Consider the following 27,466-nt stretch of genomic DNA (forward strand, 5'->3'; position numbering starts at 1 on the left):
TTAACAAAAAGAGTAATAAAATTCTGCACATATAAAGAGGAATTTTACAGACCAAATTCAAAAATTGACAGAGGAGGGAATATCACATGGTTACTTTTGTTGTATGCTTCACCAAAACATAACATACTAAGTGTACAAACTATGATATCAGGACCAAGGATAGTCTGAATCAAGCAATACAAAACAGCCACTCTGTATGTATGTATGTACGTATGTATTTACAAGTGCTACACAGGCTCAGTCGGCCACAACTAGGATACAAAGGGAGGATCTTAGAAAGCATATTTATGGCAAAAGTCTAGATTCCAAGCTTAAATATACAAGCAAAACATAACTCAGCTTGAAAAAACCACAACAAAGAATGTACAATGAAGACGTTCCCCATCTCAAAAATCAACCCCACTGTTCAATTGAATTGAAAATGATGCTCTGTTTATGTTGTCAATTGGTGTCTCAACCTGCAATTCTAAACCCGAGTTTCCAGAATGGCTCCCGTTCCGTTTGGATCTGCCCACCTGTATTCAACAACAAACATTTCAGCTCTCTAACCATAGCCCAGAAGGATGCTGACTGTTGATGGCACAACAAGAAAATAATTTTTCCAAGGCACAACCACTACACAGAGTACAAATATTTACAGATTATTAGCACAGTATAAAACCAACCGAGATTGAGACAAAAGCAGTGGGCTGAATCGTCAAAGCAAAGCCACATGCCAAACTAAGCTTCTCTTTGGGAAAATGGATAAGCTCAGCTCTCCAGCCAGCATTTCTTCCTCCAAAAGTGGGTGTGATACTGCCATAAAAACATAAATCCCAAAGTATGAAAAGCCACGCAAGCCATGCTTTACATCATGATCAGAAAATAAATACATTGTAGATGAATTTCCCTTTGTGTGTGCGAGTGTCGTGCGTGCTCTCTGAATGCTAGCCTTCATCATGGCTGAGTCTCCCTTTCACTTCCAGAGAAATGATAAAACTCAGTTCGATGAACCTCCCCTTATATGTGTATGTGTTCTTTTTAGTGCTAGCCTTCATCATTCACCTCCGCAAAAGTGATCTAAACTCGGTTCAATGGTTCAACTTTGAAGATGTGTCTACTAAGGTAACATACTTTATAGATGGACTTGTACTACTTTTGGGTGTTGATGACATAAGTGGGGATGATATAGCACGTAGCATATTGGTGACAGAGTTGATGATTTGAAACTCATGGAGTCAAGTTCACACTCTGGCGTTTCTCAAGTTTGGAAAATAGCCTGAACTTTCCATTGGTATACCTTTCTACCATATTGGCGGACATGCAGATTTTTATTCCCAAGTTGTAGCCAGCTAGCTTATATTAGTTCTTTCTAACCCAAGTGTGTGTATATCTTTCTGCCATATTGGTGGTCATGCAGACTTTTATTTTAGTCTTTGTCCATTTTTAGCCAACTAGTTTATATTAGTTCTTTCTACCCAAAGTGTGTGTGCACACACGCACGCTCTTTAGTGCCAGCCTTCATCAGCCCTTCACCTCCGGAGAGGCGAAAGAAACTCACTTCGATGGTTTATCTTTGTAAGATGACATATCTTTATACATGGAGCCATACCTAGACGTGGGGATGCCATAGCACGTACTATGCTACGAATGATGAAGTCCATGATTTGAAGCTTTGTGATAGACTCTCATGGAGTCAAGATCACACTTAACCTTTGTAAGTTTAGAAAATAACCTAGCTTACCATTGGTATATATTGGCATTATGTTTACTGTTACTTTGTAAGGTCAAGGTGAGCTTTTCCTTAGCTAGAATGTGGTTGACCTGGCCTTTATGTAAGTGTTTTCGATGGGCCCTTTTGTTTTTTCTTGCCAAGAAAGCCCTTTTTATTTTTTCCTTTGTATATATTTTATTTCACTCTATTGTAAGTATTGGTTTGTGGGACAAGATTTGTCCTTATTATAATTAGTTACATGTTGGCAAACTGCTTACGAAATATTTAATGATGTTGCATGTAAGGTCTCCAAAGACCATGCCCATGGATCACTTGACCTAGAACCGAAACCCTAACGAGGTTTCATAGACCAGACGTCATACACATCGCATGAGAGCGATAGATTGTGGCAAGTGATTCACCACCCAACCACAGGTTCAGTGCCTCTAACCACCCCCAAACCTAAGGACTAATTGTTGCGAGCCTTCTTAACACCGATGGGCCCAACCTAGCGTCCCATACCACTAGGCCAAACCACCCACCTTGTAGCTCCATGGCCATGAGGCCTTGACGCCCCTAGTAGCCCTCGTCTGCTTCTTGGAAACCTCAACGACTCACAAGTGCCTCCAAGGTCACTTATATAGCAATAACCTCTTGGTGATTTAGTACAACTTGATTGTTAAAACAGTTATGTTATTACAGGAAAATATACAGCAAAATTTATTTGAAGCAAATACCTGAGCTCGATTGTCGGTCTAACCATGGCCCCAGATCTCTGCCAAGCCAATTGCTGCACAACATCAAAGGACAATGATTTTTCTGGAAGCTGCACAGCAGGTGTAATTCGTGTTCCCCAACCAACCTGCAAGCATGTGTACGCCCGCACACGCAAAGATAAGCTGAGCAAACCATGACTATTAATATTGCATAAATCATTCTCCAAAAAACAGTGCATACATTAGACACTGGAAGTCTTTTAAATATAAGCGTTGAGATGCAAAAGCCAACTTCACAGTTAGACAAAAACCATCTTCCCCTGTAATAACCATCGAATATAAAAACACGCCCAAATTATCCCATGGTGTATGTTTGGCTTATATAACCTTAGACTACAAGCATACACCACACTTAAGTATGAAGTCTTAAATAGAAACGAGCTTTCATTTCATCACTAGAAGCCCTAAACAGGACAGAGATAGGTTTGCCAAGTTACAGGAGCTACAAGATTTCTCCAACTGGCATGCTTAGGCTCCTTACATCACAAATAAAAGAACAAGAATTATTGCACTAGAATTAAAAAGGGGTGCCCAAAAAAGAAAAGACAAGGAGCTTACTTTCATTAAGATACCCTAATCTACTGATGATATCCTTGCCTCTTTTACTGGCAATACTAGAGCAACAATCTCACACTAGCATGGTGGGCCATTCAAAGGCTACACCCATGCTGGAGAAACACCTCAAAACTCTAAACCAAGACGTCAAAGCAAGTCTTTCACTTATCCATAGGTTTTACAATGAAAATATTCGCCCACTTACAGGGACTAGCCACTCAAACACTCCCTGCAAAGTTCATCAACAGTTGACCCTGGTCTTGAACAAAAAGAGATTTCAGGTTCTGAAGTGCCTAGAAAAGCGCTCACCTTTTTAGAGAAGCTCACTTTCATATCACCAGGGTACCGACCTTGAGCTTGAAAAAGGCCACCAAAGGCAGGGAAAAAAGCACCGGTTGACAAGCCCTCGCCAGCAATGTATGTAAATTGACCATAAGGGAATTGAAAGTCCAGGAATGACTGACATGTAAGCAAACACTAATCATTAGAAATTCGTCTTTCACTGGAAGAGGAGCTCAACATCAACAGACACATATGTTGCTCATAAAAGAGCAATTAAAAAAAAGAAAGTATGCATGAAATCATAGGCACTATAACATTTAAAAAGACCCATAGAAGTTCAGAAATTGACCCAAATTTGGTATAGGCAAGCTAGATAAAATGTGGCGACTAAGCAAGACAACTTAAATGTCCTATACTGGAGTTCTTGATCAGGAGACTTGAACCTTTTATCAGTGAAAAAACAAAACGGATACAAGCATGAAAATAAATTATATTTTGCAAATCCCTAACCATTCCTGCTCTGTACAAAACTTTACAACATTAAGCATACTTCTCTCCAAATGTGGTTCAGATAAGAAGAATTGCAAGCATTCAGTCCCATACAGAGGCAAGCAGCCACTGAATAAGGCTAGTGGCTAGATGGAAGCATTTAACAAAGGGAAAATGACAGCAAAAGGCTAAATCTCACAAACGCCGGTAACCTTCTACTTATCTCTGTATTACCATGTGAGCATACACTCCACCTTACCAGAGATTGTTCACTGCTAAAACTGTAAACAAGGTGACCAATTGCAGGGAAACACCCAAGTTGATGGAGCACAGATGTATGTATGTATGTGTGTATGTATGTATGTATGTACGCAATATGTATGCATGTGTGTGTATGTGAGAGCAATATGTATGCATGTGTGTGTATGTGAGAGCAAAAAAACGCAAGGTTTCTAAGGTTACCACACATAAGAAAGGATACATCATATGGATTGTGCCATTCATCTCACCTCTTTTGACATGAGTTTCGAACCAATTATGCTTTAAACGCACCCTTGTGGGCTGCTGTTGAACTGCTTGACCGTTGAGAAGAAGGCAGATTGGCTACCTGACCTACTACCAACTTGACTAATCTACTGCCAGCTTGATCGATCTGCTGCCAGGATCAACAGTCTGGCCTGGCCAACCTGTCCGCCACCTCTCTGGCACCCGTCCTCTATTGTCCAGCGTCCACCTGCTCCTGTCGGTATCCACCTGCCGCTGTCCGACACCCAGCTGCTCTGTCCAGCACCAGTGGGCAGGCTATCCCTGACAAAGGTTGCCCTTCTTGGGCTCTGCAAGTGTCACATTATCCACTACTAAGACTACAACTGTTCTCAGCTGCACCGCGTCCATATTGGTGTCATGCCAAAGAATTCAATGATTTCAATCAAGTCTCACCAAAAATTCTAGATGTCCCAAGAACTCTGAGACAACTTTGCTTCCCGTTTTGAAGCTAACATTGCGCTCTCATCTCGTCAACACAAGAACCTGCAAATTCATCTCCCAACATAATCTGCACATAAGCACCTCCTGTTTAAGTCATGACAAGCCTCCCGCTGAGGACATTCAATACTCCGTCCTTCCTATGGCCACTCCCTTGTGGAACATACTCCAGGAAATAAACTCTGCAATACATCGAAGTAAAAACTCTAAAGGGCACTCGTAGCCCTCATGTGCATGTGGCCGTCTCGAGTATGTGTGTGTATAACCTTATTCATCTGTATGTGTGTGTGAACACTTGCTTAGGTGTGAACACCCCCTTGAATCTCGATAAGATAAGTGTGACATGTGTCATGTGTGTGTTTGTGAGTATGATTTGTTTGGGTCAAAAGATAAGGTTGTAAAACTACAAAAAGGCATGTACTTGGTGTAAGAACATATCAATCAAATCCTGATCACTAAGTCGTGCAAATACTCTCTCTCTCTCTCTCTCTCTCTCTCTTAAATCTTTGTTCTCTCTCTTCTCTCTCTATCTCTCTCCCATGGCTCACCATGCCTTACAATTGGTATCAAAGCTAACTCCCTGTGCGCCTCCTGCTCGACTGCCGTAATTCGCCACCAACCACCTGCTTTCGCCACCCGGTGCGATAGAGCTCATGATAGCATGCTGGCAGGGCAGGGCTAAGCTGAGGCGGCTGGGTGGACAGCAGGGGAAGGGGAGAGGGAGGGGGAGAGAGAGAGAGAGAGAGAGAGAGAAAGCTGTATTAACGTCTACTAGAGGCCGAACTCGACCTATGAGACAAATCAATGTACAACTGTCAATGTCTTCTGGATGTCCAAAAAAAAAAAGGACAAAATGAACATAAAATAAAGTATAAAAATGAACACGAGAGCGAGAGAGAGAGAGAGAGAGAGAGAGAGAGAGAGAGAGAGACCGGCCTCTGATAGAAACTAGAGTGCGGTAGACTAGCAGTCACCCGTCCACTTGTAGTCTAGATATGAAAACAAAACAGATTGGAGCTAGAGTGCCCAAATCTGAAAAGAAAGCGACACCTGTTGGCCCCAAAGCTTGGCGCCCCTTGCGGTATTTCTTTATTCAATTCCAAAAATATGAATGGCTGAGTACAACAAAAATCAGCCAAGAGATTACACCTGTATGTTCAATCGGACGGCCCACAATACCTCTTAGCACAGAGGATCTATGCACACAGATCTGTGTTCCACGATAACACACTGTGCCTCCCTCTGATCAGCCAAGACCACTAAGCAGGGCAGCCATGAGCATACATCTGGCATAACTCAAGTGCATGATACAACATCTCAGCTCATACATACATGTACTGCCATACCCCTCCTCTCACAAGAGACCAGATAACTCATATCTGCAACAGACATCAAGCAGTAGAAAGAGAGATAGATGAACAGAAGCGGAGCTTACCAAATTCAGCTCGTGAAACAGCACTGGAGGAAGCAACGGTACCAATCTGTACTTGCAGGCACTTGTTTCCACAATCCTGCTTCACACATGTGTTTGCACTTGTCTGTACCCTCCTCCTTGTGGTCACTTCTATGCTGTCTTTGAAAGTACAGATCTGAAAAACAGCCCCGTACCCGTCTGTACTACCTCGGGATACGTGCCAAGAGTTGTCCTTGCAAGCGCCGCCTGCTGTCTGCACCTGTGCTCGCCTGAATCAGCGCAGCCAGATCTGTCCAGCACCTGTCCAACACCGCCTGCAGCAGTACTTGCTGTACCTGACTGTCCGTACACTGTACGACAGTCGTACAGTGCTGTACCTGCTGTTGTACCTGCTAGTACAGCCTGTCCAGAACCTGTGTGCAGCAGAGATCCTTGCAACAACTCCTATGCGCAGCCAGCAACAGAAGAGAAAGAGAGTACTTGCAGCAGATCTGGCCGTACAGTGCTGTACGGCTAACCTTGAAACCGGCCTCTGATAGAAAACCAGAGTGCGGTAGGGGCAATCACCCGTCCACTTGTAGCCTAGATGAGAAACAAAACACAGATTGGAGCTAGAGTGCCCAAATCTGAAAACACAGCGACACCTGTTGGCCCCAAAGCTTGGCGCCCCTCGCGGTATTTCTTTATTCAATTAAAAATAATATGTATGACTGAGTACAACACAAAGACCAGCCAAGAGTTTACACCTGTAAGTCCAATCTGACGGCCCACAAATCCTTCTCAGCACAGAGGATCTATGCACACAGATCTGTGTCCTCAAGCAACACACTGTGCCTCTTTATAAGGTGAACGGCTGTCATAACAGCTTCAGCCCAAAAACCATGAGGTAATGCATCATGTGACAACATAGAACGGACCTTCTCCTATATGGTCCTGTTCATCCTCTCTGCTGTCCCGTTTTGTGGAGGATCATAAGGAGTAGAGAGCTCCCTCTTGATGCCTTTAGCATCACAAAAGTCCTGAAACTGTTTGGACATATACTCTCCACCATTGTCGGAACGCAAAGCCTTCAGTGTTTTGCCAGTTTGATTCTCAACATGAGCAACAAACTTCTGAAACACTGAGAATGTATCACTCTTCAAACGAAGAGGATAGACCCACACCTTGCGTGTGGCATCATCAATAAAAGACACAAAGTATTTTGCCCCTCCCAAAGAAAGCTGAGGCATCTCACATACATCTGTATGCACAAGCTCTAACTGAGCATCTTTCTGTCCAAGAGCTTTCTTGTGGGGGCACTGCAGTTGCCTGCCATATATACAATGCTCACAAAACTGAAAACTTGAAAACTTTAGAGAAGGCAAGTAACCCAAACGAGACAATTGCTCCATTTCCTTGACACTCATGTGTCCCAACCGGCTATGCCACATAGAAATTTCCGGCAGCTCGGTTGCATTTACATTAGCATGGTGACAAACACTTGCATGCATAAAGTAAAGAGTGTCCACCTTAGAGCCTCTGGCAACAACCAGTGAGCCCTTACTAATCTTCCACTTTCCACGACCAAATGTGGTAACATAATCAGCATCATCAAGCTGTCCAGTAGAAAGCAAATTCTTCTTGATCTCACGCACATGCCTGACATCATGGAGCATAAGCTGTGAGCCATCTGAAAACACAAGCCTCACATCACCTCTGCCAAGAATCTTGCATGCATGGTTATCACCCAAATAAACCACTCCTTCATTGCCAGCAGTATACCTGACAAACAAGTCTCTGCAACCTGTGACATGAAAGGAGGCACCTGAATCAATGATCCATGAGTGCATACCATGACCACCTGTAAGAAGTGAATGGGCATCAAGTGAAGACGTAAATAGGACCTCATCCTCACTGCCACCTGCATGTGACACATTGATTTCTTCAATCTTGACTCCACTTTTGCCCTTTGGCTTTACATCTTTGGCTTCATCTTTCTCTTTGTCTTTGCCTTTTCCCTTTTCCTTTTGATCATTTTTCCATTTGTAGCATTGCTTTTTAATGTGTCCCTTCTTGCCACAATAATGGCATTCCAAATCCTTTTTGGAGCGAGACTTGCTCCTTCCCCGTTCTTGGCTTTTTCCCCTTTGCTGGGATCTCCCACGTGCATTCATTGCATTGGACTTTCCAACAGAGTTGTTTTTCCTGTTCATCTCTTCTTGAAGAACAGCACCCTCAACATCTGCATATGACAGCATAGCATGCGAATTGCTAGTGGCTGTCCTAAATGTGTCCCAACTCTCTGGCAGAGTGCATAACAGAAAAGTGGCTTTGAACTCATCGTCCATTGCCAATTTTTGATTAATGACCTGGCTGACAATACCATTAAACTCATTTAGATGGGCTGTCATAGCCGCCCCTTCCTTCATCTGAAGACCTATGAGTTTCTTCAACCAATACACTTTGCTTGAGGCACTTTGTTGGGCATACAAGTCCTGCAATCTCTGCCACATTCCCCAAGCTGTCTTCTCTTCACGAATGCTGAAAAGTAATGAGTCTGACACAGACAACATGATAGTAGATCTTGCCAGCTCATCCATATCTTCCCACTCTTCAGCAGTAAGAGAAGCGGGCATTACACCCCTTTCTTTGATAGGCTTGTGCTGCTTCTTCTGGAGCAACACATTGTAGCACTGGGTCTGCCAAATATCATAGTTATGTGAGCCTTCAAGCTTCTTGATGTGAAGCAATGAAGAGCTCTCACCTGTGGTTGCCATAACAATATGCAACCTGTCAATGCCTGACTCCCTGCAAAATGTGCAAACACTGCACCAAAAGCACACAAAGTGCTCACAGTTGTTCTCCCAAGCTTTATCTCCCACTGCGGAAGCACAAATGCAACTTTTCTCCCACTTTTTGTGATGAAATCACCAAAATCTGGTTGCTGCAGATTTAGAACAGCACCTTAAATGTGCTCTGTTGCCCTTCCAAAGTACTGTACAGCAGTACTAAGTGCTCACCAATGATGTACCAAACCTGTACCGGCAAGTACAGCAACTGAAATTGAACCTTCTCACTCAAATCAGTGTACAGCCATGCCAAAACTTGCACAAAGCTGTGCCAAATCTGTACCAGCAGGTACAGTAGCAATCAATGCTCTCCTGGCTGTCCAAATGAGTAAAATACAGACTTTTACAGTCCCGAACACTGCATAAAACAGTCCCGAACAGAAATTGGGCAAAAGCCCCTTGACTGCAAGCTGATTTCTGAGGATTCAAGGCATAAAAGTCTTTGCCTGCTGCTTTGCCAAGCTCAACAAGCATACGAACTTGAAAAGCCCCTTGATTTAAGATCAATTTCTGATCATACATGGTACATTGACGCACATGAAGGCATCCAGAGTGTTCGCGATGCTTCCCCCTGGCCACATATACATCCAATACATGAAAGCCCCTTGATTTACAGGCACATTGAGTGCTTGTAAGGCATCAACACATTATCCACAGCATCAAATGCGATTGCCTGCATGCAAATCAACCAAATCGGCACAAAAGCCCCTTGATTTGCACTGCAATTTGCTGCAATTTTGCCCAAATGTGCGATTTTTCACATCATACAGCATGTATGAGTGCTTAATTGCACAATTACATCAAAAGCCCCAAATTTCGACATCCAATTTCCTGCAAATTGATCCTGATTGTGACCAATTTCCTGCAAATTGATCCTGATTGTGACCAATGTCACCCAATTTTGCCAATTTTGCTCAAAAATTGAGCAATTTGGCACCTGTACCTGCTCAATTGATGATTGTATCTGCTCAATTGCAAATCCCAAAAAAAATTTGAAGCATGTACCTCGTAAATTTCTGAATTTTGTTGCAGGAAAGGGGGGTGTGCTGAATTTGGTGCTGCTCTGCAGAAATCTGATGCTATTGGAGGGCTCTTCAGGCGTGCTGCAGATTCTTTGCCCTAATCAGCTAGGGCTTTCGCCTCTTAGAGTAGCTCCGGTTCTTTGCCTGCTCTCGATGGTTTCTCAGACGGAGGCCACAACGTCCAGTCTACGGAAGGAGTATGGCAGCCAAGCTCGTACAGAAGAGGATAACGTAGCCTTCTGCCAGCGATCTCCTCTGTATGTTAATGGTGAGGAATCTGCGGCCTCCACCCTGGCTACACTTGCTGGAAAGGCGAAGCTCGCAACGGCTGATGTCAAGGCGCCTGGAAGCAACGTCGTGACTGTCTGCAAGTCGCTGATAGCAGGAGGCGTGGCTGGTGGAGTGTCTCGTTCTGCTGTGCACTTGTGTTCGCTCCACGCTTGACGCCTGGCTGCTGCGACTGTTCCACGCCTTTTGACGCCCAGCGCTGCCTTCGCCGCCTTCCTAGTAGCGCTACACAATTAGCGACCAATGCTTGCTGCCTTGCACTATATGGCCTTCTGTCAGCGCTACAGCTCACGTATTGCTGCCCAGCTTCTTGTTGCCGCCGACTGGACCTCCTCCGGCCTCACTCACTGTCGCCTATTACGCCCAGCACAGTTTCGGAGCTGAAGCCTTCAATACCTCATTTGAGGCTTGGGTTGAAAAAGGCATTGCCAGCCCTCTCCCTGCATCGATCAAGCTCTTCTACAGGCTCTGATACCAGTTGAATGGGAGTATGAAGAATTAGGGTTAGGTTAGAGATTTATGTGGGAGACATACACAGAGAAGAACAAGGGAGAGAGAGAGAGAGTTGTGGGGATAAGTCAACTCATGATATGAGTGTGTGACTCCCCTATCACACATGTATATTGCACTAGTACACATAGTGCACTTAGTACATTAAAAGTACTAAGTGTACTATGTACTATAACTTATGGGCTTGTACACACACTATAAGGGTGGGCATTATGCCTTTACCCCAACACACGATCTGTTCGAGTACCTAGGTGGTTGTTAGACACCCTTCGGGAGTCAGGTGTCACGGAGCTACCCTCCGAGTGGACCACAGAGGACGGCCCTCGAAGATCACATAGAGTCCGAGATAAAAGCAATACAGCAGAGCTTCTTCAGGTGAACTATGCTTTGATGTCTCGTATTATGCGGGACAAAGAGCCCACTTCCGTAAAGGAAGCCCTTTCACAAGATACTTGGAGGAAAGCCATGCAGGTGGAACTTGATGCCATCGAGAAGAAGAACACTTAGGAGTTGGTACCGAGGCCGTCGAAGCGGTCAGCCATTGGTGTCAAATGGGTCTTTAAGACCAAACGTGCGTCTGATGGGTCAATGGACAAACACAAAGCCAGACTTGTGGCTAAAGGTTATGCTCAACGGCCAGGCATCGACTACGAGGATACCTTTGCACCGACAGCACGGATGTCCACGATTCGGACCGTTCTTGCCCTTGCTTCTTCTCAGAGGTGGCCCGTGTATCAAATGGATGTAAAATCTGTGTTCCTTAATGGTGACCTGCAGGAGGAGGTGTATGTTGAGCAGTCTCTAGGCTTTATTGTTCCAGGATCTGAAGGGATGGTTTACAGGTTACGTAAGGCCTTCTATGGTCTTAAGCAGGCTCCCAAGGCTTGGAATCAGAAGATTGATTCCTTCTTTGTTCAGACTGGATTTCAGAGATCGGTTGCAGATCCGAACCTGTATCTCTTTCGGGAACGCGGCATGGTCACGATTATCATCCCTTATGTGGATGATCTCATTCTCACTGGCGGTCATGTGGAGCACATTGGAGTGACGAAGGCTGCCTTGTCAAAGGAGTTTGAGATGACCGACTTAGGCTTACTCCACTTCTTTTTGGGATTGGAGATCTGGCAAACCCAGAGGGGGTTTTTCGTCTCTCAGCAGCGGTATGTTCATGAGTTGCTTGAGGCCTTTGGGATGGAGAACTGCAAGCCTATTACTTCGCCGATGGACCCAAACACAAAGTTAACCGTTACTGATCCTTGTGAGCCAGTTGATGCCTCGCAATACCGGAAGTTGGTTGGTTCATTGATCTGGTTGCTGAACACCAGATTGGACTTGAGCTTCTCCATGGGGCTGTTGAGCTCTTTTATGCAGACGCCATTGAAGTCTCATTGGGACGCAGGATTGCGGATCTTGCGGTATCTGCAGAGTACGAAGGATCTAGGACTCTTTTACACAGGAGGGGATGGAATCAAGCTCCAGGTTGGAGTGACTCAGATTTTGCTCTTGTCAATCCAAGTTTGGTTATCATTTCCGCAGCATATTCTGACAGGTCATAGTGACCAGATGGCCCAAATGAGTGGTTATGATTGATTGAGCAGTTTCCTTGGGGAGCCAGACAACTCAGGACCGGTTTCCAATGAGATCAGATACTCGACCATGACAGGACAATCTATGAACAGGAGGATCTTTACATGTGCATTGCATATTGATGTATGTTTGAATTTCTTTGATTTTGTGTGCTGTTTTTGATGCTTGGATTTATTAGTCCACTGGGCTCTAGACTACCTCACCAGTACTGGAATACCCAGTAGACACGAATGATGCATACCTGTTTGTTGACTACATTGTGTCTAGATTTTGCTGGAGGTAAGTATGGATTTCTTTTATGTAACACACGTGACAGGTTTTGAAGAAAAACCAAAAAACTTTTGGTCAAAAATAAGGCATTGAGATGTTGCCAAATGAGCAAATGACACCACAGATATGGGGATGTCCAGATGCACAAGCTCACCAGATGGGGCTAGTACTTGGAACATATGGATACGCACTTGAGTCTTGTACTCCACAGTTGAGGACAACTACGATATAAGAGAGAGTGAATGTAACTATTTGGCCTTCCTAGCACTATTCACATGATGGAACCCTTGCCAGCTGGACTGGTGGAAGAAGGCATAGGGACAAGGACCATAAGGTTTGCGCATGGAAAAGCATCAATTTTGGTCAAAAAGTAATAAGTCAAACTAAGTTGACCGGGAGCCAAGAGCATCATTGGCAAGAGGGGATTGGGCTGTTTTCTTCTTCAATTTGGGCAACTAACCTACTGTTGCACATCATAAGCTTCATCATCTTCACGAACCATTTGAGTATCTCGTTTACAAGCTTGGGGTATGTTGGATTTGGTACTAGCCCGGTGAGAGATCTAGTGGGCCATCCCAGTGGTGTGCTCGGCAACAGGATCTCGTGCCTCGACATTGGTTTCTAAATCGGCATACTTGTTTGCTTTTGTATTCATTGATGTATTGACCCTAACTTCCGAGCCCGTGGATTGTTCCTGAATAAATTCTTGAAAGGGGGCGGGGCCTGTTCCCCGCTCAGTGTGTGTGTCCTGTGCAAAGTTCCCTAAACCCTACTCTCTCTATCTTCTCTCTCTATTTTTCTCTCTCTTGGAACGTGCTGGAATCTGTCATAGCACGCCCCACTGGGCTTACAGCATCATCATCACCATCAGCATGGAGGGCATCGGACCCCTATCAACAGCCAGCAAGCATCAGTCGACAGTCAACAAGAGCCTAGGCAGCAATCGACAGCAACCAGGTTGAAGGCCAATCACATGGGATAGCAGGGAAGTCAGTGCAGCCATTTATATATATTTTTTCATGAATATTCATGTCCAAACCTGGCCGACAGTAACATCTGCTGGTGTTAGCAAACCAACATCCTCAACCTATATATAAGCAAAAGGCATCATTTCAGTCGTTCCATCAAGTCATTCATCATTTTCATCGAGCATAGAAATCAGTAAAAGTTATGTAGGGGCCAGAGGTCACCCCTTTGGGGCTGACCAAGGGCCCAATCATGTACAAACATAAGTCACCTTTTTGTACCATATTAAATACAGAAAACCTTGACATCGATCTCTCTTCTTCTTATCTCCTCTGTCTTAATCATGTTAAATCAGCATCTTGTTCTTAGTCGGGCTTGGGGCTCTGGATCAGTATAGCAAGGCTTCCACGCATGCAACATCGGTATCAAAGCATTCAGGCTCAGCCACTAAGCATAGTCCCAAAGAAGGTACACAAATCTAGTAGAAGAATGCAGCAAGGTGGCAGATGGAGTGGTTTGCAAATAGGCGAAGCCAGAGGAAGCATTCCTTGAGACTATGCACGCAGAATCAATACATCATTAAGCCCAAGCGTGATCAGTTCCGACAGGTGACCCACTGATGTGTTAAGAAAGGGATAGAGGGCATGGGGACAGCAGTGGAACAGTTGCTCAGTTCATTAGCAAGACTTGTAGGTGGAGATTAGAAGTGGAAGGTGTTCAGACAAAAAGAGTCAAAGTTAAAGTAGCAAGTCAAAGTCAGTAGTCCATGGAGGAAGGATGATAGAGTGTCCACCCCGTCATCGAGTTTAGCAAGAGGGGATGTCAAGTGTATGCCCGTGCCATGGCTAATCCTCAGCATGAACAATAGAACCCTTGATTAAGTCAGCATTTAGGGCATCATTAGCAATAGGAGCATTACCATTAGCAATAGCATTAACATCAGTATCATCCTCAACATCATTTTCATCATCTGCATCATTAGCATCAAAAGCATCAGCATCAGCATCAACATCATCATCATCACCATCACCATGGAGGGCATCGGACCCCTGTCAGCAGCCAACAAGCATCAATCCTGTGTGTAGTCAAAGTACCAACACGGAGTACAAGCAGTATAGAGGACATGATGACTCGTTGGCACGGGACTTGTGTCTATGCCAAGGGTCATGTGGGCTGACACCTTGTTGGCAAGGGACTTATGTGTACACCAAGTGTCAGTAGACTGGATTCTGGTAGGTTGGGGGCTTGATGTCTGCCCTCAGATCTAGTGGACATTCTACATTCACGTGCACGATCAATCGGTCTTCTATTTCTAGGCTTGGTGTTCGCATGTGTAAGCATGGAAGCCAATGGACTTAGCACGCATTTAACGTGATACTGGGGATTGGGGAACGAGGGACTCACACCAAAACTTATTTCTTTGGACATACTCTTGGAGTATGGAAGCGAGATATTTGTTTATGGAGACTTATTTAGTCTCGCCCATTTATTTGGGACAAGTTTACGATTTTTGACTTATGGGATTGATTTGTCTTGCCCATTTATTTGGGACGTGGTTATCTTATGGGACTCATTTGTCTCACCCATTTATTTGGGGCATGCATTCTTTCAGTTATATTTGATTTATAAGACAGTCTCGTCTCACCCACCTAATGGGACATGATTCTATCTTGGTTATATGGCTTAAAGTCTAAAATTGCGGACAAAGCTAGGGGGGATGTCACTAGCCCAAACATTTCCCAGTGTGAAAGGGGTCTTGTGGACTCTAAGACTTCTAAATATTTGGAAAGTACAAGCTTGGGAATGGGGGATTATCCAATACAAGAACCAAGCACCTAGAATCGCATTATGGTGCAACATTGGACATCCTAAGCTTGGGAATGGGGGATTATCCAATACAAGAACCAAGCACCTAGAATCGCGTTATGGTGCGACATTGGACATCTAAGCTTGGTCTTGCAGGTGGGAAGCGTGTCCAATAGGTCCCAAAGACTTAAGGATTCAGCACCGAAACAAGCTCTTTCATGGTGGTTCACACTCCCTTACGGTGTGAGTGGACAAGTTATAAAATAGGCATCTCGTATTTAGAAGGTTTCATACATATTATAAGTTGGACACCCAATCTTTTATGTGATGTGAAACAAATTACTCACAAGGGTGGACATGTTGGATATTCTGCAAACTATTGGAGCAAGTGTGTATGCATTTGACATGTGGTTTATGGTGATGTGGACACACATTCGAGGCAAGTGTGTATGCACTGCTTTGAAAAGTGGCATAATGAGGTGTGGACACACATTTGAGGCAAGTTTGTGTGAAACCTCTAGTTTTGGCAGCTCCTCTCTATTCTTGGTGGTTCTCTACTCCCATGGTTATGGCTCTCTACCACCTCTACAAGTAGCCGTAATGTTGGCTGCTCTCATTCTCTCTCTTGAAGGCTGCCCATAAAGTATACCATTGAAGAGGCTTCCATTGTGAAGAAACCTTGAAGCAAGCTCAATACTTGATTTGGAACTGCTTTGAAGGTTTCCATCGTGAAGAAATGTTGAAAGCAAGGATATTTGATCATTATATTATGATTTTCAACCATTGGGCATTTATCTTTTTAATTGGTTATATAAGGACAGCCATTGGGCACTTGCTACAACAACTCAGCATGTATTTGAGCCATTAGACACATGCTATTGCCATTGGACATGAAATTGAGCCATTGGGCACTTGCTATTGCCATGCAATACTAAATCTCACCTATATTATGAACAGCTTTATGAGTCTACGGATCAGCCTTATTGATTTGTGAACAGCTTTATGGGTCTATGGATGAGCCAAATTGGCTTACGGATAGCTTTATGGGCTTATGAATCAGTATGGGTTTATGAACAGCTATGTGGGCTATTGGATAAGCCACATTGGCCAGTATCCACAAGGAATATGCATATTCTTGGCATTTTCATGGGGTCTTTTGATGACAAGCCATACATATGAATTATTCATGGTTGTATGTGAGACCAATATGGAGTGTGTGCTCCCCCAAAGCTTGTACGTGATATTTTTCTCCTTCGGTAATAAAATATACCTAGATGAATCCAGGAACATGCCCAAATTCACCTTATAAGAAAGTGAAATTTATAACCTCATGGTAGTCATCCACAAGACAATAAACCATCAACTCCATCATGCATAGTATGGACTAGATACTACAACATCCCCACTAACGTCATCATTGCCCAACAGTGGGTGTAGAACTTGGTATCAATATATGCTCCCACACACACACACACACCCCACGCGCACACACACACACATAAGAGCATACATTCTACAAAGGTCTGTGTAAAGAAGTTTCTATGAGAGCTCCGTAGATTCAGGACAGACTCAGTCATAATGAAGCCTAGCACTAAGGATCATAACAAACAGAAAGCATTATTACAACAAAAAGGTAGTTGATAGGGCACATGCACCACCATTGATGGAAAGATATTTTTCTCCTTGGGTAATAAAATATTCCGAAAGGGAGGGAAGGGGGATCGGACCTCTATGTTGTGTCGGACCTGCATCTCTCTTTCACAATTTTGTGGAATTAAGTGACATATGTTTAAGGTTGTGACCAATTCAAGTGTTTAATTGCATTAATGATTAAGTTTGTGAAACCTTGCCCACACAGAGATCCAGAGTTTGAGACCTAGTGCAGTATGTCGTACGCATATGACTTTTCATATTTCATTCCATTGTTTACAATCCTTCGCATTGTCTTGCAAAGTAACTAAACCACTTCCGACAAGCTACCTAACATTTGGTATCCATCCTTTGATGCACGTGCCAAGGCAACTAAGTGTTGGAGAATGCACAAGCAGAAGCATAAACAAAACTAGAGAGAGAGTAGAGAGAGCTTGTGCTTTTATAATAGCTTGAAGCTTTACAATGGCAATACCCAACAAGAGAATATTGAACTTGTGCAAGGAATGGATTGGTTGAAGTGAGCAATGGGGAGGACTCCTTATATAGTGAGTATATGGCCTGGCCGACTGCTCTTCAACAAGTCGACAGGTCCACGACCAACTAAACAAGAAAAAATACATAAAAAATCCAAAAATAAGGTTTGCCCAGATACACAGAGATGCACTAATTCTAACATCCCCTCTGCAACTCAGTGTGTGCAAGAGTTGGAAGAAGATAAGCTGATGAAGATGCAACCATGGACCCTCCAGCACCGCGAACAAGGTTGTTAGAGGCGTCAGAGGCGTTTGGTACAAGGCGGGTATAATACGCGCCTCGAAAGACTCGTATTTTTTAGAGGCATTAGAGGCGTGTTAGAGGCGTCTGTTATATATATATATATATATATATATATATATATATATATATATATATATATATATAATGAAAGTTGAGAGAGAGAGAGAGAGAGAGAGAGAGACTAGAGTGTGTATGTATGAGCCTTGAGGGAGAGAGAGGGAGAGAGAGTGTGTAAAAGAAAGAAAGCTGTATTAAGCGTCTGCAAAAGGCCAAAATGACCTATGAGACCAAAATAGTTCATCCTCATCATCTGGATACATCATCAAGATTCAAGGGTACAAAGTAAAATGAAATGAACCGGTAGAGTATAGTCTATAGAGATAGCTCCAAAAGTGGGTATAAAAAACATCATCATCCTAGTGTGTTTGAAGTTTGAACTTTGAACTTTGGGTCTTGAGAAAGGCTTAAGGGAGGGAGGGAGAGAATGAGGGAGAGAGAGTGTGTGTGAGAGGGGCTGCCTTGGGCCCTTAAAGCCCCCGTCTAAAGACTCAAACCAACAAAATAATAATAATAATAATAAATATTATTTTTTCGGGGTGGACGCTCGATCAAGCCGTTGTATGCCTCGAACTGTTAGAGGCGCGCCTCGTAACAACTATGACCGCGAATACTGGAATCACGTCGAGGAGAGCACCCGCCAACCTGTTTCCTTGAAACAAAATGCCACCACGAACAGCAAGGAACTTTGCTTGGCTACGAATTCCCACACAAGTGTGCAGTGATCTCCAAGAATAGATGATGAATGCCAGACACACTGCGCCCATAATCCCCAACAGTGGATGGAAAACACATCACGTCCCAAAAGCCTCGAACAATTAACTTGGAAGAGATCCAATTCATAATCTCTGCTATACCAAAGATAACCATGTCCTGCCAGATGTCTAATGCTTGGAACTCTGAATCATGGTTCCCATGCACCAGTAAGTGGAGCTGCAATCAGCCCCCTCTCTCGCCCAACAAGCCTCCTCTGGCTAGAAGCATCTTGGGGGGGGGGGGGGGGGGGGGGGGGGGACTGCATGTGTACTAGAGAAGTACACCATCTGGGTCCTCCTAAGCCGGAAGCGCCCTGGGAGCCCTAGAAGTGGTACTAGAATCTGTATCACTGTCGTGTGTCATGTCTTTGCCTTTTCTCTGAGAGCTGAAGCCTTGCCCTTGGTCTTGTCCTTCTTCTTGGACAAACAATCCTTGGACAGATGTCCTCTTTTCCCGCAAGAGAAGCAGTGATTCCAACCTTTCTTTTGAACTTAGGAAAGTGCCTAGTCAAAACTGTTGACTGACACCTTCAACTTACCCTGTGTGACAAGGACAGACTCTTCCTCCAATAATAGGGAGCTAAGATCATCAAAATCCAACTGAGTGGATGTAACTTGGCACCGCAAAGATCGAGAAATCACGTCAGGAAGCTTGGTGAAGATAAGTGCAGCCAGCTGCGCAGGGGACAAAGCAGCACCCATAGCCAGTAACTGGTCATAGATAACCTTGGCCTTCATGAGGAACGACTGCATGGAACAGCTTATAGGGAATAACAAACCATAGAGCTTCCCTTGCAAGGTAACTGCCCTCATCAACGAATCTCGAGCGAAGAGATCCTCCAATTTAGACCATACCTGATGAGCACTGGTGAGAGTTTGCACGGCCGCTGAGACCTCCTTTGTGATGGTCAACACAAGCACCGAATGCATCTTCGAGTCCCGATTCTCCCAGTCTTGTAATTCCGAAACGAATTCGTCCTCTTGATCCTTAGTCCACCTCCTAGAGTTCTGAGGGCGCTCGGGCTTCTTCTCAGTGTCCTGAACAATATCCCACAAACCCTTGTGGTTGAACCAGATCCGCATTTGAAGCTTCCAATGGGCATAGTTGGGTCCTTTCAACTTGTCATCCTTGTTCATACAAGGGGGAGCCATATCCACAACAACAAGAAACACAAATCTCAGCTCTCAAAGACTCCTCTCAAGTGCTTTCCAATGAAGCGAGGCTCCAAAACCAATCAGCCCCCTCTCAATCAGGTTTGAGAGGCAGAGGCTAGACAGCACCAAAACAATCCAAGAAACCACCGGGAACCTCCTACTGGAAGGGTAGAGACTCGTGGAGGAGGAAGAAGATGTACAGCCACTTGTCTCAACTCCACACGCAAGAAGCTCACCACAACTGATGCTGAAAACAGAAAGCGCAGCCAATAACTCCAACGCTTGCTTCTGAAGAGCAAAACACAGCCTGTAGGGCTGGCCGACAGCAGCAAGAGGGCTGGCTGAACCAGAAAACGCAGCAACTGAATATGTTGATCTACAGCCGGAGAAGCTATGGAAGCAAAACGCACTGCAGAATAGAAGACGGGGAGCAGTTTGCAGAAGGATGGAGCAACCTGAACCTAAGCAAATGATACCATGTTGGAGAATGCGCAGGCGGAAGCATAAACAAAACTAGAGAGAGAGTAGAGAGAGCTTGTGGACAAGATCACCTTTTATAATAGCTTGAAGCTTTACAATGGCAATAGCCAGCAAGAGAATGTTGAACTTGTGCAAGTGGATTGGTTGAAGTGAGCACTCCTTATATTGTAACGCGCGGAAGCTCTGGGTAGTCTTCTTTCAGCCCTAAACACTCTTGAAGACCTCCTGATGCAAAAAACGCACCATGATGCAAAAACGCAGGTAGAGAGAGAGTAGAGAGAGAGAGTGAGAAGTGCTGGAATTTCAGTATATTCTATGTACAAAAAAGGTACAAATCTGTACAGCCATGGGCTGCCTTCATAAAAAGGTTGTTAACTCCTAAATCTGTCCCCTATGGGACCTCCTGGTGACCCACACCCCTAGTGGGAGTGAATGAGTAAAACATAGAGCTATGGTGCCCTTTTATAGGCCTTTGGAGCATGTGGGAAACTGGCCGACTGCTGGTCGGCCAGTTACTGATTCATAAATTCAATAAAAATCCTGCCGACTGGTTCTCTTGGATGCGCCTGCTGTCAGCACCCTCTGGCCTGCAGCCGACAGCTCTTTGGTCATGCTGATGTCATCCTCCATGCAGCCGACACACTTCTGATCCATGCTCTGCTCCAAATCCTGCTCCATTTCCATCTTCTACTGGTTCATAATCTTTTTCTGCTTGCCTCTTCTGGATCTAGCCCTGGAAATGTCCATGGCATCTGTGATGCACATGACATATATAGTGAGTATATGGCCTGGCCGACTGCTCTAAAACAGGCCGACAAGTCCATGACCAACTAAACAAGAAAAAGTACGTAAAATCCTCAAAAATAGGGTTTGCCCAGATACACAGTGATGCACTAATTCTAACACTAAGGACATGTGCAAGGTGGTCTAGGTGAGACAAGACTTCATACACTAATTGTAACCCCTCACGAAGGGCGCAGTCATTTGAGGGACAGTGAGATACACGCCAATGATGCGAGAGAGCCACTCATACGCACATGACCATATGAAGATGGAAAAGCCAAGAACTCTAGACGACTTGAGGCACGATGCTCTATGCTTTGTGTAGAAATGTGTAACTGATGATCAGAAAGTCTAGAGTGATTTGTAAAACGAGAACATCATACTTTCATAGAGGAAGTCTATATAGATCATCTGTACTCCCATAAAGGAAGTCCATAACTCCAATTGCCCTTGTCATATACTCATCATTGATACCAATATCGAATAGCCAGCCATATTTCAAATACCAATGAGAGAACTTTCCAAAGACGGGTTACCAGACCCAACTGTGTCTCTAGAATACAATTCATAAATCGTTGGATCAAATCCCAAACTATGGATAAAATCCAAATCCAAATAAGGAAGAATATTTATAAATTAGTCATGTTCAATGATAAATCCCATGCCAATGCTTGATCTAAACGTGATTCCTCGATCAATGTTTCTATCTCAATTCCCATAAAGTTGGGCGACTCTATAAGTTACACTCTCATTTGGGGTCCTTGCCACAAATTGTCTCAAGTCCAAAGAGGTCAAAATCTTGTTTAAGTTGCCATACACAACCAAACCTTAGCCACGGCATATCTAGGTATAATGCTACTACCAAGCCAAGTCACCCAAAAAAAAAACAAAACAAAACAAAAAAAACGAAGTCATGAATCCAAAGTGCTATACCATCATATAGTCCATGACCTAAATCCTGGACCCCACGTGTAATACCATCATATACTGCACTTCCACACCCTCATTCTATCCAAGACCGGTGTCACTTCTACATCTCTTTTCGTGGTTGAACTTTTTATCATGAATGTGGTTGTGGGCATCCATAAGTGTTAAATTTGCATTAATAGGTAAGTATGAAAACCCCCTACTTGAGTTCCGGTACTTGCTATTTTCATATAAATTAAAGTAAATACTCCACAAGGGAAGGTAAGGGGCGAATCCCAGTTATTGGGACCCAATGCAATGTCTCATGTGTATATGAATGTTTATATTTCTTTCTGTTATTTACAATTCTTTGCATCTTAGTACGTACATAAACCGCTTCCGCCAAGCTACATGCCATACGTTAAGCTTTTCGCTAGGTGCGAGTGTTGATAATGACAGCAGAAGATTTGCCGCACAAACACAAGCATTCCAATAACCTACTACTAGTCTCTATATTAAAATGTGAGTAAAGGCTCCAAATTACAAAAGATTGTTCACTGCTATGTACTAAAAACCATATCAAAACATAACCAATTGCAAAGGACCACCCACCTCATGAAAACAAAAAGGCATGTCCTGTAAATCAGCTACCCACCTTTAAACGCCATCTTGTAAGCTCATGTTTAACTGCTTGACTACTCAAGGAGGAGGCAGATGATTGATTAATGAAGTGGGTTGGAAGAGGCCTCTTTATGGGCCATCAACCCCCTTCATGGCTGGTTGGCTGGTCAGCCTAGTGGCTGACCTGCTGCCCAACCTGTCTGCCACCTGTCAAGAACCCATCTGCTGCTGTCTGACAAACACTGCGCAAAACTGGTCTGGTCCTGCATGGCCTTTTGCCAGGGGTCCCATGAGCAGCTCATCCCTGTGCTGATCCTGATTGTATTGTGCTGGTGTGCCACACATACACCCAATTTTAGGCCTATTTCCCCTTTTCCACTATGATTTATCCCATGAGCAACTGCAGGTTTCTTTTGATAACTTTCTACACTCTCTTTAACCACCTGATGCCTCCATTGTTTCAACTTGCACTATATGGTCTTTCATAGCATATTGAGACTCTTAATTTAGGTACCTTCACCTTAGTCTTATGTCTATTTTGCCATGTTTTCATAGTTGTCAGATATGTCACAGCCCTCCCTCAATAACGCATGAAGTTCAGCAGTAAAAGTTGCTTTGCAATTAGGCAGAAAGCAAAGGCCTCCCTCAAAAACTACTACTCATATCATGAAGAGGAGAATCACAAATTGAAAAATGAAAGCAATTTCTTAAAGCTACATAGCCTCCACATCAAGTGCATGCAAAATGCGGCATGTTATCAGAGTCGCCTACCCCCCCAACCCTGGTATGCACATCTATCGAATGAGTTGCTAGGAGGTGTTAGTTGGGTGGGGGGGTAGATAATGAAGTACAGATTGATTTTCCCGAATTGGACAACCACCCTCGATTTGCCCTAAATTTGGCCCATTTTGTGGAAAGAAAACCTCCTCGGTCCACCCAGTGCCCACTCCTCAAGAAGGCTCCAATTGCCCCTTCCGACTTTATTTTGTCAGCCCCTTCTCCATACCCCCTTTAATGCACAATGTACATTCGTACCAGCATACAAGACCTCCCCCCCCCCCCCCCAACAGCTTGCATGTTCATGAAGCTCCATACAACTATGAGTAGATTGCTGGATGAAAATAAAGACTGCACTTGGACGTGCTAGCTAGCAAGGAAAGAACAGGTAGCAAGTCTAATTTAATTTGGAGACCCTACCGTTTGAAAAGCAGGTTAGGTGGGGCATCAATGAGGCCTACTAATGCCAATTGGCCCACTTTGCAGATCTGCATCTTGTCGCTTGTGCTTGCCCATTTGTCCCTGTCCATGCTCCACTTTATCACGGTCCATGCTCCGACTACTTGTGCCTTTGCTCCAGCTATTGATCCACTGACAACCACACATGACCCTCCAGTACTACGGTGCAGCTTCTGTTCTAGTGTTTTCCCAACCATGTTCACTCAGCCCTGCTAACATGCCCTGATGCAGCATTTTGACAAGAAATAGATACAAAGAGGGCATGGCAAATACCTAGGGCTGAGCTACATCTAGACATCGTTTACGAGTCCATAACACGCTGAATCATCCTTCACCTAATACTACGGGAGTGGCAAATCAGACTTCTGAAAGAAGAAGCTTCCACTCTCTTTCGATGCCAACCAATCATGCAAACAATCACATTTCATAGAATGACAGAGCATGGTCGACATCTATTCATTGAAAAGAGCATTAACATCAAGCTTAAAATTACAAAGGTCTAGTGCCTTCATGTGCTTACACATGTGAAAGGATTGAGGCATATCATGGACATCAGCAGCCACCTCCGATGTTTGGACCAAATTGCTGGGCAGAGAGAATGCACCCCATTCTGAAGGGAACATGAGAACATCGAACATAGTTAATCTAAGAGATTCTACAGAGAAAACAAGAAAAGGTCTTCACAAAACAGCACTTCACAACATCAAGACACATTGCAAGCAGCTTCAGCTAAACCAGCGCTGGGTTTACTCGAGGCAAACTGGACTTCTATAACACCCAATCGGTAGCTTACACTTGGCTTCTTAATTTACCTTTCGATCAAAGCCGTACCACAGCAAGTGCTGCTTAGAAAGATGGACTGGTAAGAGGAGTGTGGTGTCTCGTACAAGCAAAATTGGTCCTATTTGGAGTAAGAACAATGGGGAGGATCCGCTGGCAGATGTGCTGCCTCCATGTGAAGCCTCTGCACGCCATAATTCTCCCCTTGCAACAAACGAGCTCTCAACTTCCTGTGTCCGGCTGTTGAATGTGGTTGTCACACTGATACTGCTTTGCTGCGCCATAAGAATATGTAGTATCAGTGAAAATTTTCAAGCTCAAAACCTTCAAAACTTCAGCTTCATCATGCCAACTCAGACAAGAAATGGAAAAGTCACCATTAAGTATGAGATGAAGGGTCTAAACACTTGTATGAGGACGTTATCCTTTGTTTCTAGGTGAAAAATATAACATACTTAGGTTGGTTCCACATAAAAGGCATGCCCGTGGGAGTTCCACCATGAACACCCATAGGTGAAAAATATAACATACTTAAGCTGGTTCCATATAAAAAGGCATGCCTATGGGGGTTCCACCATGAACACCCATATGGCTTGGACTGCCAATCTTGCCCATCCTCACCCCTGGCCCTCCCATTAGCAGGGATTTATATGTATCTACAATTTAAGGAAGAAAATCTATCTTAAATCGTAAAGATTGCAACAGAAGTAGTTCCGTGACTTAACCTGTCTGTGCAGATGTTGATGAGGTTTCGTGAGAACAGCAAGAAATTCTTCATTTGAAGCATCTTGGGCATCATAGGCGTCTTCAAAATCTTCGTCAAGGTCACTGGCTTCTTCCAAACCTTCCTCTGCTGCTGTTAAAGGTCCTGATTGATTCAAATCTGTGCTCATCAAAACCCCTCCATTGCTTTCAGGCTCATCTGCGGCTGTCCAGTCCCTGCGACACCCATGATATTCCATGGAAATCGAAGACTGCCGTTGAAGAAACTCAGAGACAGCTTCAGGCACAGTTTCCACATGGAATGGCCAAGAGATATGACTCATTGCATGGTGCATGAAACCACCTACACAAGCACCAAGTACAGCACCCACTTGGCCTAAATGGTGGCCAAGCTCTTGGATACCTGCAGTGCTGTCATCAGCACAAAGCTTTTCCTGCATTGCTCCATCTTCATTAGAAGGGCGAGCACTTCGCATCCCATTGAACTGAACTCTGTTCACGCGAGCCTTTGCTCTTCGGCTGGGCCCAAACACCCATGGCCACGGCCATACAGTCAAAGATGTCATGGCCTCCTCACACCATTGTCTATCTGAGGCCGGCTCCATAGGGTGCAATGGCAGGATAGCTGGGATACCAGAAAACCTCATATGGCTCTGTAGCACACATCCTAGACCCTGTGCAAGCGCACCAAATCGGTCTGCAATGTCTTGCCCCTGCCTTTGTACTTCTTCCCATCCTTCAAGAGCTCGTTCCACCGACATGGTCACAGCACAACCAGGATATACCCTAGAACAACCAAAGCTCAGCAAAAGCTTAGGGCATCTCTCTAAGGTTGCGAACCAGAGTTCAGATGAGGGTTCCTGCCAATGTTCTGCTACAATAGGTGCTCAAGCTGATAGAGCTCTGCTCAAACATCTGACGTACTGGTAAGCTTAAGATCATCTTAGGGTTTATACCGTATCAGGTCGAAAACTAGGATTTCAAAGAGACAAGATAAGACTATAGTCCAAGACAAATGCTCAGATACAGAAGGAATTATATTAGGGTTTCAAACTAAGCTCTGTTTAATCAATTGTAGAACTTAGATGAGATGATCTCTGCTACGCACTTACCACGATAGGAGCTCAGATCACAGACATGAGCTTACCCAACCAGATTAGGTTCTCATACCCTTGCTCTGCTGGACTTTACATGATTCGCCCGCAGTGTTCTCAGCCAGAACTACGCCAACACGGGGTGTGCTTTCTAGAAAACAATGGATCTTTAAAGTCCGGGGATAAATATGTGTGCTATCATTAAATTCTCTCTCTCTCTGTGTGTCTCATATTTAGTGTGCGTGCGTGTGTCTTGAGTTTGTGTCTATATAAATAGAGATAGAAAGAGAGAGGTGTGGGTGTGTATATAATAGGAGAGTTATGGGTGTGGAGAAAGAGTGTGTGTCTATACATATATAAAGACATAGAGAATGTATGGGTGTGGAGAAAGTGTGTGTATGTGTGAGAAGGAGAGAGAAAGCGAGTGTGTGTGTGTATGTAGTTTGTGTGTGTGTGTGTGGCATTAGTACAGTGGTGGTAAGGAAGGAGTTTAAAAGCCCCTGGGTGATGGATTCAAATCTTCTCTTGTGCAAGCGATGGCATCTAGTGTGTGTGTGAGTAGCATACTTCTAAATTTTCAGGCAAGCTATAAAAAAAAATCTGAAGTGTGGGTGCATATAAAAAGATAGAGTACATTTCATTGCATGTGGAGAGAGAGTGTGTGTGTGTGAAAGAGAGATGTTTGTGTATGTTAAATTTTCTAAAAGCTAAAGAACTTGGCTTTTATTAAGGCTTCAATGATATGTGTGTGTTAAATTTTCTAAAACATATTGTTACAATAGACACTACACCTTTCTAAAACATATTGTTACAATAGACACTACACCTACATCAAGTTGTGCCAGCATTTAGAAGAGCTAAAAACCTTGTCAAAATTTTCCAAGACATGCATAAGGAAATTTGGTTCTTTACATAATTATTACCTTAGAAACCAAGTAGTGCAACGTTCTTATGATTTCATGATTGATGAATCTTT

The 27,466-nt window shown here is 44.0% G+C and overlaps 1 protein-coding gene across 2 annotated transcripts; it reads right to left on the reverse strand.

The window, feature by feature from the left end:
* Positions 1 to 26,820, reverse strand: LOC147637572 (uncharacterized). Of its 2 annotated transcripts, XM_086799372.1 has the most exons (7): positions 25,399 to 26,820; positions 24,706 to 24,948; positions 24,414 to 24,503; positions 3,334 to 3,483; positions 2,431 to 2,555; positions 666 to 795; positions 1 to 515 (listed from the first exon to the last, which is right to left on the reverse strand). In XM_086799372.1, the coding sequence occupies exons 1-7, from the start codon at positions 26,155 to 26,157 to the stop codon at positions 387 to 389; spliced, it is 1,626 nt and encodes a 541-aa protein (XP_086655498.1). In that variant the 5' UTR covers positions 26,158 to 26,820; the 3' UTR covers positions 1 to 386. The 2 variants fall into 2 exon arrangements, with proteins under 2 accessions (XP_086655498.1, XP_086655499.1); XM_086799373.1 differs by lacking the exon at positions 24,414 to 24,503 and having other exon boundaries at positions 25,399 to 26,728.
* Positions 26,821 to 27,466: the final 646 nt, after the last annotated feature.

Source organism: Cibotium barometz, chromosome 6 (assembly GCF_041138505.1).
Source record: "Cibotium barometz isolate CiBa-2024 chromosome 6, ASM4113850v1, whole genome shotgun sequence".
In the NCBI taxonomy this organism is placed as follows: Eukaryota; Viridiplantae; Streptophyta; class Polypodiopsida; order Cyatheales; family Cibotiaceae; genus Cibotium; species Cibotium barometz.

What these genes read in the sequence shown, in the direction of transcription:
- LOC147637572 (XM_086799372.1), bottom strand. Translation starts at nt 26,157, where the DNA reads ATGTCGGTGGAACGAGCTCTTGAAGGATGGGAAGAAGTACAAAGGCAG. An exon ending in GGTACGGCTTTGATCGAAAG is followed by an intron (nt 24,504 to 24,705) that starts GTAAATTAAGAA and finishes TGTTCCCTTCAG; the next exon opens with AATGGGGTGCATTCTCTCTG. An exon ending in AAGTGAGCTTCTCTAAAAAG is followed by an intron (nt 2,556 to 3,333) that starts GTGAGCGCTTTT and finishes ACATGCTTGCAG; the next exon opens with GTTGGTTGGGGAACACGAAT.